This window comes from Mus caroli, chromosome 11 (assembly GCF_900094665.2).
Source record: "Mus caroli chromosome 11, CAROLI_EIJ_v1.1, whole genome shotgun sequence".
Taxonomy (NCBI): Eukaryota; Metazoa; Chordata; class Mammalia; order Rodentia; family Muridae; genus Mus; species Mus caroli.
The window spans coordinates 97,056,536-97,072,091 of record NC_034580.1 but is presented as its reverse complement, the minus strand read 5'-3'; the positions used below and the strand labels follow the sequence as shown (position 1 = coordinate 97,072,091).

The 15,556-nt window shown below is 52.5% G+C and overlaps 1 protein-coding gene across 3 annotated transcripts; it reads right to left on the bottom strand.

The window, feature by feature from the left end:
• Window positions 1-214: 214 nt before the first annotated feature.
• Cntnap1 (contactin associated protein 1) lies at window positions 215-14,960 on the bottom strand. 3 transcript variants are annotated; one of them, XM_021177568.1, is made up of 24 exons: window positions 14,759-14,960; window positions 13,748-13,849; window positions 13,467-13,660; window positions 12,937-13,084; window positions 12,644-12,847; window positions 12,092-12,276; window positions 11,481-11,624; window positions 10,414-10,675; window positions 9,616-9,765; window positions 9,186-9,357; window positions 8,690-8,796; window positions 8,447-8,566; window positions 7,907-8,110; window positions 7,604-7,760; window positions 7,392-7,519; window positions 6,932-7,117; window positions 6,221-6,442; window positions 5,693-5,932; window positions 3,936-4,289; window positions 3,671-3,798; window positions 2,387-2,480; window positions 1,992-2,237; window positions 1,835-1,882; window positions 215-1,378 (listed from the first exon to the last, which is right to left on the bottom strand). In XM_021177568.1, exons 1-24 carry the CDS (start codon window positions 14,826-14,828, stop codon window positions 1,098-1,100), a joined length of 4,146 nt encoding a protein of 1,381 aa, XP_021033227.1. In that variant the 5' UTR covers window positions 14,829-14,960; the 3' UTR covers window positions 215-1,097. The 3 variants fall into 3 exon arrangements, with proteins under 3 accessions (XP_021033227.1, XP_029340069.1, XP_029340070.1); XM_029484209.1 differs by lacking the exon at window positions 14,759-14,960 and adding an exon at window positions 14,479-14,720; XM_029484210.1 differs by lacking the exon at window positions 14,759-14,960 and adding an exon at window positions 14,492-14,720.
• Window positions 14,961-15,556: the final 596 nt, after the last annotated feature.

Genomic DNA, 15,556 nt, shown 5'->3' with positions numbered 1-15,556 from the left:
CCTGAAGACTTCATCAGTTCCTTGGCCAGGATGTCAGCCACCACGCACAGACGGGGCTCTGCCACGCTGCTTTATTGAACCTGCTCAGTTGAGGGCACAGCAGGCTCTGCCCTGCACTAGAGTGGAGGCCCAGCACGTGGGTGAGCGGCTGGCAGGACTCATGAGACATCAAACACAGAAGGAGCTCGCTACAAACTGGGCACAGCACAGGAGAGCCCACTGAGTTCTTTTATATATAAACAGATAATTAAAAAATTAGAGTAATATATAGTTCTCTGGAGAGAGACTCTGCAACAAAAAATATATATAAAGAATATGACCTCCTGGGTAAACGCAGCAGCATTTCTGAGCAGAGGGGGGAGGGCTCCTCATGCATTGGAGAGGGCCAGGCTTGCGCACAGGCACCAAGGCTATTGCATATTGAAAAGGGGTGGAAGAGTAGAGGGCTGGCTAGGCAGGGCGTCTGCATTATTTTTTCTACTCGCAGGCTTTTTATGGCTTTGGCTGAAGCAAGTGAAGCAGCGGAGGTACTAAAGTGCTAAACTGAGGCCTCTTGGTCTCTGTAAGAACAAAAAGGGTTGAGTGAGGTGGGGGTGGGGTGGTGATGTTCTTCCCTCAGCCCCAGCTGAGAGGAAGCAGATGGAAGACAGCCGGTCAGCAGGGCAGTGGGGAGGCTCCAGGGTGTGTTTTAGCAGCCCCTCGATCCCCCACATCTGTCCCTGCTGATAGTGTACACAGGAAGGGAGGCAGTTCATCTCCCCTGCCCTTCGTTGTTAATCCTTGCCAGCAGCTGGGACAGAGATGGCAGGAAAGGCCTGTCTCAGCTCCATGGGCTTTCTCCCGTAGGGCAGGCAAACAGCCTAGAGCTGGGGGCGGGGGTGGGTAGAGGGATGAGCAGGGCATTGGTTTAGGCAGTGAGGCTCGGCCACTCCCTTTGGTCCCATCTGTAGCTCTGCGCACCAAACTTGGCAAGAGGGGAATCCTCCTGGTGAACAGAGCCTGCTTAGAAGAGCCAAATGTCCCTGGCAGGGGAGGGGGGGAGGCAGGAGCTGAGGGGACTTAGAGGAGTTGGCCTTGGTCCCTGAAGCCCTTGTGACTCATTCAGACCTGGACTCCTCCAAGATCTGGGGGAGGTTCTGGTCTCTGGGGCCTGGGCCAGAGGCTGGGGCTGGGGCTGGGGTGGGAGCTGGAGTAGGGGCAGGGGCCTGGGCAGGGGCCTGGGCAGGGCCTGAGGGAGGGAGTGGAGCTTTGCCGCCAGGATGGGAATCGTGGGTGGCCTTGGGCTCGTTGGTGTGGTAGGAGCCCTTGTATCGATGATTTTGCAGATAGAACAGCACCAGCATTCCCACAAGCCCCAGCAGCAGGAAGGCCACCAAAACTGAACGGAAGAAAAGGAACAACTTAGGGAAGGCCTTCGGGGTACACACATACACGCTCGGCCAAAGCATCATGTACACCCGGGTATAGCAAACATAACTGTGTCAGGCCATGGCTCTGTCTAGAATGTCTGAATTCTTGGCTTATCCACTGCCCACTTTACCCTTTCCCTGTCTCTGATGGCTTCTCCAATTTCTTATTTCTCTAGATGTTACTACATTTCTATTTTTCCTCAGCCTGTAACTGGGGCTGCATTTTAATATTTCATTTCAATTAAAAATTTATAGCTGCCTAGTCCTCCCCCAGCTAAATACTGATGTCAGCATAGCCTGTCCCCGCCTTCTTCCTGCCATCTCACAGCTAATGCCTCCACCCACCCCACTTCTGAGGACAGGAGCCAGGGAGGATGCTAGCGAGGTGCGCTTGGGAAGTCGGGTTCGTGGTCAGTGCTACTTACAACCTAAGAGTATGGCAATCCATCCGTCATCATGGTAGTATGGGAAATCTAAAGAGGAGGAAAGGCTAATTAAGAGACGCTGCCTCTGTATTCAGAGCCATTTCCCATCACTGTTACCCCACCCCACCCCCATCTTCACTTGTGTCTAGGGATTCACCTGGAGGCAGGTACCAGGGATCAAGTTCTGGTGGCACCTCAGAGACAAGGCGTGGCATAGCTCCACAGTTAGATTCTGACAGTTCTCCTTGAACCCGCATGGCCTCTGCCAGCTCAGCAGTCATGGGGCGAGGGGTTCGGAAATGGGTCTTGAGAGGAGCCACATTGTTGAACCGGACACCAGACAGGCAGCCTGAGAATCCTGGGGTGTTATACCGCTGAATCTCTGGGTCAATGATTCCTGTCTCTGAGGGAGAGGCGGCCAAGAAAGAGGTGTCAGGGTTCACCCAGAAGCCTTGCCCCTCTTCCATTCCCCTCCCACTACCCTCGCTGCTCTTTCTGCCTCCCCACTCTCGCTTGCTCCTCTCCCCAGATCCATCCTCACAAGCAGCTTACCCATCACACGCCCTAGATACAAGGCCTTGGGTGAATCCAGCTGGCTGTCCACCAGGAGAGAGAACTTCTGTTCTGTCAGCGGGAAGTAGTCCACCTAGGGTAGAAGTGCGGGAGGGAGGGAGGGAGGGAGGAAAACCCTGGATGGACACAGCCAAGACCAAGGAAGGGATTCACTCTGCCCAAACTAGCCTTGCTCAAAAAAACGAACAAACCCCTGGGCCCAGAGCTAGGATTTGACTCCTGACTCAGTCTGTTTTTAACCCTTAGCTTTGCACTGTGCTGGTAGCTTGACTTTCATTTCTGGTTTGGTTTGGTTCGGTTTTGGCGGGGGTGGGGGGGAGGGTAGTCAGGGTCTCTCTACATAGCCCTGGCTGTCATGGAATTCAGTGTAGACCAGGCTGGCCTCAGAGTCAGAGGTCCATGTCTACCTCTGCCTCCCCAAGGGCTAGGATTAAAGGCTTGAGCTACTGTACCCAGCTACACTTTATTTCTTACGGGGAGCGCCACACAATTTGTCTGGAGTTCAGGTAACAACGCGACTGTCATCTCTCCCCTTTTCCAATGTGGATCTCGGGATCACACTCTGGTCATCAGGCTCTCCTCACTGAGTATCTCACCAGCACCCCCTTTTCATACAGGGTTTCATGTTAGCTCAGGCTGGCCTCAGACTTGCCATGTAGCCAAGGATGATCTTAAACTTCTGCTCCTCCTGCCCCAGCCTCCCACATACTGAGATGACATGGCTGTGCAGTGCTGGGGATGGGACCCAGGGCTTCATGCCTAGTAGACAAGCCCTGTACAGTCAACTAAGCTGTATCAACTGTATCAACTAAGTCAGCATCCCCTACGAGTCTGACTGAGGAAGACACTTTGGCTTCTGCTTACCAGCCTGTTTGCTGGCTTATAAAGTGAAGCTCAAAGTAATGTCTTGTTTGTTTGTTTGTTTGTTTGTTTGTTTGTTTTCAAGACAGGATTTCTCTGACAGCCCTGGCTGTCCTGGAACTCACTCTGTAGACCAAGCTGGCCTCAAATTCAGAAATCCGCCTGCCTCTGCCTCCCAAGTGCTGGGATTAAAGGCGTGCGCCACCACCGCCCAGCCTCAGGGTAATTTCTAGCCACACCTACTTCACAGAGCTGATGTGAGGGTCCTGAGAGGTGATACATGTGAAAATCCCTTGTATTACTGAGCTGTGTTTCAGACATGTAATCATTAGACGTTTTCTTGGTGCCATAGCCAGGGTGGTGAGGCTATGACTTAACTGGCCCATCCCCTTCCACCTGTACCTGGATAAAGAGGTTTCGGTAGACCCGGGTGATGTTGACGCTATGGGGCTGACCATCAGTCACTGGCCGGGTGGTTAACTGGTACACATAGGGACTGGTGCCCAACTGATACCGAAGCTGTAGGGTCCCTGTAGGGTGGGAGGAGGGACATGGGGTCTTGTCTCAGCTTCCACAGTCCCTCATCATCTAAAGGACTGGATCTCTGCATTAGTCAGTCTCTGCGGGAGCCTGGGCACCTGCAGGGAGAGGGCGGAGGAGCACTTACCGTCTTCCTTGATGAGCACAGCCATGTAGTCACGTACAAAGGAGCTGACATAGAGCAGGATGGCAGGAGCAGAGTTGGTGCTGAAGCTAAAGGAGACCTCCTCTCCAGTGACGTTGTAGACAGGCCCCCGATATCCGGGCACTGGCCGGCCGGGCCTCGGGTACTCAGGCAGGCGGTACCCAGGGCCGTGGTATCCAGGCACGTAACCAGGAGTGTCGTAGCCTGGAATATAGCCAGGCTCGTAGCCTGGCACTGGCCGGCTCAGCATGTGAGAGAACTCCCGGGCTGCAGAGCGCAGTGCTGACTGGAGGTTATAGCGCATCCATGTGCCGGTCTCAAAGAATCCGCCAATATCTGAAGCAGAGATAACTTCTCAGTCACAAGTTCAAAGGGTTTTTATGTCACCAACCCATGTACATACCTGTATCTGCCACTATTTGCTTTTTTTTCCCCCCACTTCAATTTTGGGGACACGGTCTTTGTAACTCAAATTTACAGCCAGCCTGAAAAGTGCTTGCATTACAGGCCCACACCAACTCATCTAGCACTAAGTAGAAGAATAATGGTATAAGAAACTTGAAAGGTCATCTGGTCTTATCCCTGCATTTACAGGTGAGGACACTGAACCCTAAAGATGGGTTGTGACTTCCCCCAAGAATGTGGTGTACGTGGGTGGCCAAGATGAGAATTAAGATACCCCGGCTCCATCCAATTATATGTTGTTATTCATACTTCCTGTGTCTCCCTAAACTACCAGACTCCACCCACAGTAACCCACTTGGGCCAGCCTTAAGAAAATAGAGTCTGGATATGTTGAATTTCAAGCTTCACCTCAACCAAGACTCAGCTTGTAGACCTGTTTTAGGAATTCAGTGATAGTCAGACAGGAAACGGCCAGGGGAGAAATGCATTGTGAAACCAAAGTCACTACCAGAGCTAGGACCCTTGTTCAGTTGATAAAGTGCTTGCCGTACCAGTGTGAGGCCATGAATTCAATCCGTAGCACCCACACACAAGTTAGTTGTGATGGCACACACTTGGAATCCCACGGCTGGGGAGGCCAAGGCAAGAGGATCTCTGTGGCTCACTGTCCAGGTAGCCTACCTAATTACTGAGTTCCAGGTCCCAGTGAGAGACCTGTCTGAAGACACAAGGTGGGTGCACCCGAGAAACAACACCTGAGGTTGACCCCTGACCTCCGTACACACGTGCACGCACCTCCATACATACATGCACATACATCTGCGTGTACACAAAGTAGATGTGCGTGAGGTCTGGGAGCCTGGGGTCTGTGTGACCTTGACAACAGTGGGAAAAAGGGAGTTATTTGACTAATGTTGGGGCTCTTGTGTCAGCTAGGTCTACTGTCCCTCTGTTTTTCATTATGACTTAGGAGTTACCCAGCATATTCTGGTGGCCTGATTGCCCCATTTAAGAACTCAGAAGTCGCCGGGCGTGATGGTGCATGCCTTTAATCCCAGCACTGGGGAGGCAGAGGCAGGTGGATTTCTGAGTTCGAGGCCAGCCTGGTCTTCAAAGTGAGTTCCAGGACAGCCAGGGCTACACAGAGAAACCCTGGCTCGAAAAAAACAAAACAAAACAAAACAAAAAAAAGAACTCAGAAGTCTACTGACAATTCTAGTTTTCCATGACTGCTGACTTGTAATCTTCTCTCTAAACTCCCATCATGCCCTAAGGCTCCTTGTCATCCCCACCTCCCCATGCCCGCTCCATCCCTAGTAACTAGCAGCACTGACCGTGATTGCAATACGGCCCATCAAAAGCTGTGAGGTCACAGTCACATGTGTAGTAGCTGTATCGCTCCACACAGCGTCCTCCATGGAAACAGGGGAACCGGGGGTGGGTGCAGTGGCCCGTGCAGTTGGGGAAGGTGCCCTCAGAGGCATTGGCACGGCCCTCCAAGTTCAGAGTCACTCCATTCAAACGCATGGCCCTCAAGCAGCCCACAAAAGGGCGCCTCTTAAGCTCTGCAGATCCTGGTCAGGAGTAAGTAGAGAGGCTGGGGATGTAGGTCAAAGGTAGAACATCCCAAGAGCTCCCCTAAAATGACTATAGAGCCAGAGACAGGAATCAGTACTGTGATCGAGAAGGGAGCCCAGGAAGGGCTAGGAGGATAGACTAGGATATGAAGGAGCGAAGGAGATACATGGCCCTTTGGCTCACTTGGGCATAGAGGATTAGAACATGGGCTTCCTGGAAAAGTGGCCCATGAGAGTGTAGGAATGTCATGGAGGCTTTCTCCCTCCTCCTGGGTTCCTGCTTACCCACATAGAGGGGTTGGTCATACACCAGCCAGATGTAGGTCTGCAGGGGCATGGGCCTTAGCACCCAGGGCCGGTGATCCACTCGCAGCCGGGCCTGCTTCACGTTGATTTCAGCTCGGACCAAATGCCACTCATCATCGTTAAACTCAAAGTCATCCGAGTGCACTGTCAGGTTCTCATCCCCATTGCCAATATCAAAGGCAAAGACCACATCCCGGGATGCTGCACAGCATGACAGTAGTTAAGGGGGTAAAGGGGGGCTCGGATTCCCCAGGTCCCTCACAGTATTCTTGCCCAATACAATCTCCTCACCTGATGGGGGTCCCCCTATGGCCCTCTACTTTGTTCACAGCCTAAGACAAAAATCTACAAAAGGCTTAAAACCACAATATGTCAATCTGTTCCCCTGTGTTACAGATTCCTTGCAATCAGTTTCCCAGTTTAAATGCCCAGGCTAGAAGCACAGCTAATTAGAGATGGTTGAGACCTCAAGAGCCTAGCTCCTTTTTCACAAGGGGTAAAGGGCCCACAGAGGTGGAGCATGTGTCCAAGGGTCTCTGGCCACACAGCCAGACACCAAGACAGTAAGTCTAGGACCAGAGTGATCTCCAATCTTCTCCCTGCCACCTCTCAGAAGGGTGACCGCCCTGCTCCCTAACGTAGCCCCCTCAGCCATCTCTACCCACATTCCTCCTAGCCCTGCCCACTTACTGTTGAGCTCCACTCTCACGTAAGGTCGGCGCCACCGGCAGAAAGGACCCCCCATGTTTTCTAGGAAGACACCTGAGGGAGCCGAGGTCCTGAAGTAGAATGAGACATCGAGGCTGTGGTTGGCTCGGATCGGAGGGAAACGCAGTGCAGCTCCAGTGTGGAAGGAGATGGTGTTCCAGGAATTGCCTGCAAAAACAGGGTGAGGAAGGCCTTGTCAAGGGAGCTGGAGGGTGGAGGAGCAAGGAGCCTCAGTGGGCAGGAGGAAGGGAGGGCAGAGTAGGGAGAGCTTGGGGAGAGTCTTTGAAGAGAGATTAAGATGTGGGTGAATAAGGTGCAGAGGTTCAAGGAAAGCAGGGATCAGGTCACAGCAGGAGCATCCGGCCACGTGGCTTAGAGATTCCCAGTGGAGCAGGGAAACAGTCAGTACTGGACAGGCACACCAAAGGAGTCTGCCACTCACGGTCACCATAGCAGCGCAGAGGCCTCAGGAAGAACTGAGCTTCAGAATTTGAGCGGTTTGTATCACCTACCACTACCTGAGTGACAGGCAGATGGTCTACAAAGGTCAGGAGCCCCTTGTCTGTTCTCCTGTGGGAATATAGGATTCGGTGACTCCACCGTGCCTCTCAGCTGCCCCTGTAAGTCTCCAAAAGCCGGCCCTCCTGTCCTCACCACTGTGGCTGGTCGGCATCACAATTGCAGTGCAGTGCAGGGTCCACACAGCTCTGGTCCAGCCCACAGGCACAGCGCTGGATCCCAGGCTGGGAGCCTCCCCAGTAGAAATGCTGTTCCTCATTACGGCCAATCCAAAAGCTGTAGGGGTAGCCTCCTGGGGAAGACACCAAGCAGCTTCCAGTCCCTGCCTCTCCATCAGCCTCTGAGTTCCTCATACCTGGGTTCAAGCAGCCCTGACCTTACCCCCACCCAAGACTCTCCTCCAGGCATGCCTTTGCCCTCCCTGTCGCCAGCATCAACCTGCAGTGTTGAGCAGCCGGGAATTGTAGCAGGAAAACTCGATCCACTGCTCACAGTGTTGGGAAGCATTGGCCAGAGCGCTGACTTCCTCCCAGGAGGCATTCCAGTATTGAATGGCCCCCAGAAAGGGCCGGTCCATGCTGGAACCAGTCACTCGAGTGGTCCACAGCCTGTCATGCCGCACAACTGTCCACGCTCGGTTCTCTGAAAGAGAAGGGACAGAGCTTTGGCTGGACATGAACATTTTGTCTCCCTCCTTACCAACCTAGCTAGAGCCTATAAAAGTGGCTGAGCAATTCCCTTCGGTCCAGCCTTGGGCCCTCCACACCAGAGGATGGAGATGAGGCTGCTGGAATGACCAGAAGTGGCAAGTTAGCTGTAAGGCTACATTACACATTTTTTAGATGTCCCTTTTCCACACCGTCCTTTACCCCCCCACACACTATGGTTTGCTCTTGACCCCTCCTACAGCTTCTCTGACCCCCACATCTCATACGTTGCCTAGTCAACCCTCTCCCTCACCCATCAAAAGTCACTTACCTCGGATGTCACAATACACCACAAACGGCTTCAGGGGTCCACTGCCGTCAGGATCAATGGTGTAGTTTCCAGAATATTTCCCACTGAGCCGATAGGCCTCACAGGACTCCTTGTACAATGCTAGTGGGGGCGGCAAGACAATTGTGGAGCTAGAAGGCTAGAAGAATGGCCATCCCTACCACCTCTAGAAAGCTTCCTGATCCCCAACAACCTTCCCCTCACTCCCTATACCATCTGGCTTACGTTCGTGGCAGGTAACTCCCTTGTATCCGGTAAGTTCACAGTAGCAGATGAAGTCATCCCAAGACTGGTAGCATCGTCCGTCATGCTCACACATATTAGGGCTGCATCTGTGGAAGGGGTGAAGCACCAAGGGAAGGAAGCTTGGGACCAGCTTCCCAAAGGACCAGGACCCCGGCCCACTTCCCACCTAACTGACTACGTACAACCCCAGACACGGACACTAGGTAGTCTACAGGGATCAAGTGTGGTCCTCTTTGTGCCAAAAGAAAGTACATAGACCCTGCCAAACAAAAACCTTAGGACTGAATAGAAATTTTCTTTCAATCCTGGGTACCTGCAACTTTACAGAAAGAAATAGGAAAGAGGTGAAGGAAGACTGTGTGTGTGTGTGTGTGTGTAGGTGGGGGCATGGACACAAGGAGAAGGGAGATTACTTTAAAAATGAAAAATGGAAGTGAGGTCACTTGCTAGGTATCTAGGGGTCACTTCTAGATACCTGTCTGTGATGCCACATGTGTCAAAGAGGACCTCAGCAAAGTAACCGAGCTTCCGAAACTCTACCAGAGTGAGGTTGACCAGTTGACCGTCCACCTTGAGCAGCTCCATGCAGCCATGGAATGCTGTCTGGTTGGAGTGGCAGCCCCATCGACTGGCTGGTTTGGGACAACCTGGAGCAACCACACCTGTGAGGTCCTTCCCAGGAGAGCTCCCAGATGCCCCGCCCCCACTGGGGAAATGCCAAGAAAGAGCCGTACATAAGTAAAAGGATGCAAGAATCAAAGTGCAAATAATGGCAAGGACCTATACAGCCCAAGGTCCCGGAGGTGAAAGGAGGATTGGTCTCTCCAATACTCTCTATGTGGCCCCATCAGAAGTGAAATAGGACCTTCCCACCCAGAGACAGGGCAAAGTTGCCCCTCGCTTACCACCAAAGAAGTATGAAGTCCCTGTGCGGATCAGCAGTGGGTATGAAACCCTGACCTCTGCCCCTTCCACATCATCAATACTGATGACTGCATGGTTTTCCTGTGCCACAAAGTTCACCTCGTGCCAGAAGCCATCATTCAGGCGGTACCCTGAATGAGAAAGGAGGATGGGGTAAGTGGGTAGAGGCAGTAACCAGAATATGAGAAGATTGGTTTGTTTTTCCCCATCTTTAAAAAAAAAAAAAAAAAAATTTTTTTTCCGAACTGTGTGCATGAGTGTAGTACCCTGGGAAGCCAGAAGGAGGCGTTGGATCCTCATGGAATCACAGGGGGCGTGGAGAGCAGTTTAGCTAATGGTACTGTTCTTGCACAACACAGCCCCTTGCTGTGCTTTTGAGACAGGGTCTCACTGTATTCCAGCCTGGCCTAGAACTCACTATGTAGTCCTGACTGGCCTCAAACTTGTGGTTTTCCTGTCCTGTCCTCCCAGATGTTGGGATTATGGGCGTACATTATCACAAGCCACCAGAGAAAAGTGGGGAAGCAGCAGCCTCACTCTGATTCCCAACAGCAGTCTAAGTGTACCCTATTATTACACTTCACTCCCTTCGTAGTGGCACCTCTGACAGCTCCCTTCACTATCTGCAGCCCTAGACATTGATATAGTGTGCAAAGCTGGTTATAACTGGCAAGCATCTTCAGGACCCCCCCCCCCAGAAGCAGAACACACCTGTTTCTTCCAGATTCCCCACCACCACCCTTTTCTAGCCTGTTTCTGCCTCCCCTCGGGCCCCTCACCAGCAGCAAACTGAAGCTTCTTGCGGCCAGTCTGCGCGATGGATACATTAACTTGCCCTTCACTAAGCATCAGCTCCACGTGACCCAGCCCGTCCCCCAAGTGGGAGAAGAGGAGCAGCCCTGTGAGGTCCCAGGTGCGGAAACGAAAAGAGACTGCTAGGCGGCCTCGGCGTGGAAAGCCAGGCACTTGGACGAAGTTGTGAGGGCCTCCGAAGTTGATGGGGTGTGGAACGGGATCCAAGCAACGGAAAGCCACATTACCCTAAAAAAAAAAAAGAATGGATGGATGCATCAGGACTCGCCATCAATATTCTCACTCCCTAAGAATTCCAACTATGGTCCTTCCATTCCCTATGCAAATATGCCCATGTTTGTGGAAGAGACTCAAACAAGCCTGCTTTCAAACCTCCGACCCCCCACTCCGTGTTTGCTTTTTGTTGCTAATCCCAATGTCCATAAAGCAAAAGCAAAAAAAAAAAAAAAAAAAAATCCCTCTCAGAGTGCTAAAAGCAGTATCATATAGCCTAATTTAGCCCAAAGGCTGTGGAGCATACACACAAGTTTCTGAGTCGACCAAAGAGGAAAGCTTATCAAAAGACTTCGAGTAGCCAGGCGTTGGTGGTGCACGCCTTTAATCCCAGCACTCGGGAGGCAGAGGCAGGTGGATTTCTGAGTTCGAGGCCAGCCTGGTCTACAGAGTGAGCGCCAGGACAGCCAGGGCTACATAGAGAAACCCTGTCTCGAAAAACCAAAAAAAAAAAAAAAAAAGACTTCGAGTGACAGACAGTTCAGTGACTACCCTGTCACTTCGGAGTCACATGCTCCTAGTAAACTGTTCTCAGCCTCTGCACCTCATTTTCCTCGAGGTCTATGGACTGGACCCATTCACAGCTTAACTAAGGGGTGAATGGTACTTAGGTCTTTGAGTTCGTGGTACTCCCCTCCACATCTGAGAATCTGACCTTCAGAGTGAGTCTCATTCCCAACAAGACCTCTTTCCTCTCTGCCTCTTGGCTTTCCAAGTGGCTTTAGTGTCCCTGTCCTCCCAGATCTCTCTGCCCACTGGCCTCGAAGGTGATCCGTGAATGGCGCATCACTGCCATTTCTGCAATGTTGATCCGGTTGTAGATCACGTTTTCTATGCAGCCACGGAAGTTATGGCGGTAGGCCAGGTTCTTACGGGCTGCGCCCACTAGACCCCCGATGAATATCTGTAGGAAGCAGGGTGAAGAGACATTTCCATGGGCTTAGGGGAACGCTTGCCTTTCCTGTGCGCATGCGCAGTAAGTACCCTTTCCACCGACAGGCACTAGGCCTGGCTTCAGAAAGTCTTTGAACACATTTCCCCAGGACGAGTGCCAATAAAGAGCTGTGTTCAGGTTTAAGCCTTAAACATCAGCACTAGTTGGCTGTAGGCCTTCAGCAGGTCAAATTGTAGACATGGTCTTTATCAACCGCACAGAATTGTGGGAGGAGACTAGGGGACAATTTTCTACTTTCCCCCCCTGTACCCCAAATCTGAATTTCTAGACCCATCTTAGGAGATCTCCAGTGAGGACCAGAACAATGACAATAAGAACTGACTCTCTGGCACGCGTGGTAGGATGGGGAGTGGATCCCTCCCCACACACATTTATCCTTTGTCACATCCCCAAAATGGTGCCCCACCCTTGGTCACCTCATTTTCAAGATTCAGCCTTTCAAAGTCGCCGTTGAGCACAAAGTGATGGGCGTAACCATCCAGGGTGAAATTTGCATCTCGGCCATATCGATCCACCCGCACATAGTGCCAGCTTAGGTCGTTCAGAACGCCACCAAGGCTCACCGTGGTGTGACCAGGTCTTGGCTGGATGGGACTGCTGCCTGAGGGCAATGCGGGACAGGGTGAGGACTCTAGCAGGCCCTAGCTCCCGTGCCAGCAGCAACTCTCAACACAGGGTAGAGGCTACCCAGGACCCAGTCAAAGCCTGGAGCAGAGAGGAGGCCGCTGCTTGCATCTCATTACACGAGTGTTATGAATGAGATAGAAAAAAGCATTTTGTGTGTCTGCATGTGTTTATGACGCCATGTTCAAGGTTACCCCACGGTTGCTAAACCGAAGCCAGTTCTCCTGACTCCACGCCCCCTGCTTTGCTAGCCCCAAGCGCTATGGAAAGGAGTTTTGGCTCAGACAGTTAATGGGAAAGAGCAGCCTGAGTCAGGGCACCCCCTGTGGGGTTCTGAAGCTCACCCAGGCTCATGTGCAGCAGCAGGTGCGCCCCTTGCAGTTCAAGCGTCACATAATCCCCCTGGGAGCCCTCGGTGTGCAGCAACAGCCCATCCTTCTCCTCTGTCTTGAAACTAAAAGCGAACACGTCCCAAAGACTTTGGCTGGCGCCTCGCTGGAAGCGGTATGAGATGGCATCGTCGCCGTCAAAATACAGGATGCTGGATGCTGTGCAAAGGACCGTGGGTGGGCAGGGGACCAGGAAGATGGTCCCTCTCAGGATCCTCGCCTCCACCCCCTGGCCTCCACAGCCTTACTGTAGGGACAACCATAGATGCCCAGCCTCAGGCCAATCTTGCCGCGCGGGTTCCAGGCCAGTGGCACGATGCGGATGTAGCGAGCCGTAAAGTGGTAGTGAAGGTCATGGCGGACCACTGCCGAGTCATTGACATTACCGAAGAAGGTCTGTGGGGATTTGGAACAGTAGTAACCATGTCCCCACCCTTAGCTTCTCTGGCAGCAATGCCCCCAACCTTGACTGGGGCAGAAACAGGCGTTTACTCCATCCCCATGTCTCCATGATTACACACAGGACTAGTTTTCCTGGTCTAGACTATCCTATTATTTCTTCAAAGTGAAAGTCTAATGTCACTGAACTCAGGAAGCTCTCTCCTAGGTTTTACCCTAAAGTACGTTAATCCTTATGATTGGTGGAAAAACAGTCTGAGCTGACTAAATTCCAAGAGAAGAGTCCCCTCTCCTCCCCTCCCCTTCAGGCTAGTGCCCAGCCCAGGGCCCAGAGCTGGGGAAGGCTCCCCAAGTATGTGTGCCTGGGCACTGAGAGTACCGCATTGTGCCCTTTTTGGTAGAATGGTGTCCAGCTGTCCACACGGTCCCCGTAGAGCAGCATGTAACGTGTGACCCAATCCCAAGAATTAAAAGCTCCCTGTGTGGCCACAGCCCGGATCCGATGCTTCTTCATTAAGTCGATCTGCAGCCAAGGATTCGGGTCCCCAATCCGGGGCGACCATCCACTGATGCCTACAGAAGGGGCAAGGGCTTTTACCACCCACTACCCTCTCTCAGCTCTCTGGAGTCCTCCTCCCCTCCTTGGTTGGGTAAGCTCACCATGTAGCCGGGCAAAGCGGGCTGTAGTAAAGAGTCCATAGTAGGAGGAAGCGCCCAGAGACCGTGCATACAGAGGCCCCACCAGCTCCTCATTGCAACCGTCTGGAGTGGGGGTGGGGCGAGGAAATGAGCTTGTTAGTGTGACTCCCCTCTTCCAAAGGCTGTGCCCACTTAGTAGTTAAAGCACCTCTTCACTGCCCCCCTGTGGCTGACTCAGCCCTACCTTAAAGCCATGCACTCAACCTGGGCTTCAGCAACAGCTCCACGGAGCTTACCTTCCTCTCTTAGGGTTAACGCTATGCCTCCATCTATAGATGCAAAGCTAGATTCTTGCTAGCCCAGTGCCTTCCCTGGCTCAGTATCCCCTTAAATATAGTCCCCAAACTTCAGCGTATTTAAAACCTAAATGGGCCTCAGAACATGAAATTAACCCCAGCTTTACCATCACTTCCGATCATCAGCACCCCCCTCACTAAAACATGCACCAATCCCCAAATCAGACTTTACTCCCAATCTACCCCTCCCTGCTTCTTCCCACCCCCACTCCCACTCTTAGCATCATCCTTGGCCTTAGTCAGGGTCAACAACTCCTATTTGAATTCGAGCCATAAAACCCAGCCTCAACCACAAACCCTACCTAGTTCCTGGGTCAGCTCCCAATTCTAGCCCCAGCCCCTTAGGGAAAAGCCTCAACTCTAGCCGGGGTCACCAGTACCACACTTAGAGCCAACCTTAACCTCAAACCTAGGCACCGGCTCCCGCTTGGATTAACAGCTCCAAATCCCCTGGGCTGACTGGTTCCTCAGATCAGAGATCAGTACCAGACAGCGGTGGCGCGCTCAGCAGCCTCAAAGCTGCATTGCGGAGCGCTGGGGAGAGGCAGGAAAAGGGAGCGAGCTAGTGCGTACTGGAAGGACCGGCGACCACCCAGCCGCAATGCGGTGTAGGACTCGCCCTACAAGCTCCAGATTCCTGCACCAAATCCCACCTGCCTCTGAGACCAGCACTCACAGTAGCCCCAGCCCCAAGCTCCAGAGACCACCGTGGCGAGCAGGATGCTGAAGAGCCGGAGACTCATCATGCGGAGCTGACCAACGCTGGGTGTCAGCCTTGTTGCGCCGCTAGGGCTCCCGTTCTGGCTCAGGCTCCCAGCTTTTCTCCTGGGTTCACGGCTGACCAAAGCTTTTTTCCCCGTCCTTATCCACCCTTCCCTCTCTCCCTCTCTCCTACCCCCAATCTCTCTCTCTCTCTCTCTCTCTCTCTCTCTCTCTCTCTCTCTCTCTCTCTCTCTCTCTCTCTCTCTCTCTCTCTCCCTCTCTCCCTCCCTCTCCCTCTCTCTCTGCCCCCTTCCCCCAGCCTTTCTCCTGGCACGCACGTTTTTTTTTTTCCTGGACCCCGCGCAAGCGCATGCCTCAGCCCTATTACGAAAGGGCGGGGTAGACAACCTGCCGTTGGGAAATACCCCCAATTAACCCAAGGCTGACAAGGACTGGGGCTACAGGGTGGTAAAAAAGAGAAGTCAGAGGGGGCGAGGTGAGCCTAGCATTTTCATGAAAAGGGAAAAGCTTTGAAGAAGGACACCTAGAGATGGAATGAAGGGCAAATTTAAAATCTTTTTAAAAAAATGTTTTCTGAAGGTGAATTGTGCTCCTGGCTCAGTGCTGGACACCTTTGTAACTGTCAACTCCGCGCTTTCATCTTACTGTACTTTACACAGCGAAGGCACAGAGGAAAACAAAACTTGTGCCAGACCATGCAAGCATTCCTTTTCCTTTGACTAGATAGAAATCGGGCAAGGTGGGATGGAAA

Excerpts from the sequence above, each read along its gene's own strand:
- Cntnap1 (XM_021177568.1), bottom strand. The coding sequence starts at position 14,828 with ATGATGAGTCTCCGGCTCTTCAGCATCCTGCTCGCCACGGTGGTCTCT. Across the intron at positions 13,085-13,466 it reads ACCAAAAAGGGCACAATGCG|ACCTTCTTCGGTAATGTCAA; the intron begins GTACTCTCAGTG and ends AAATCCCCACAG. Across the intron at positions 5,933-6,220 it reads TGACCAACCCCTCTATGTGG|GATCTGCAGAGCTTAAGAGG; the intron begins GTAAGCAGGAAC and ends ACTCCTGACCAG.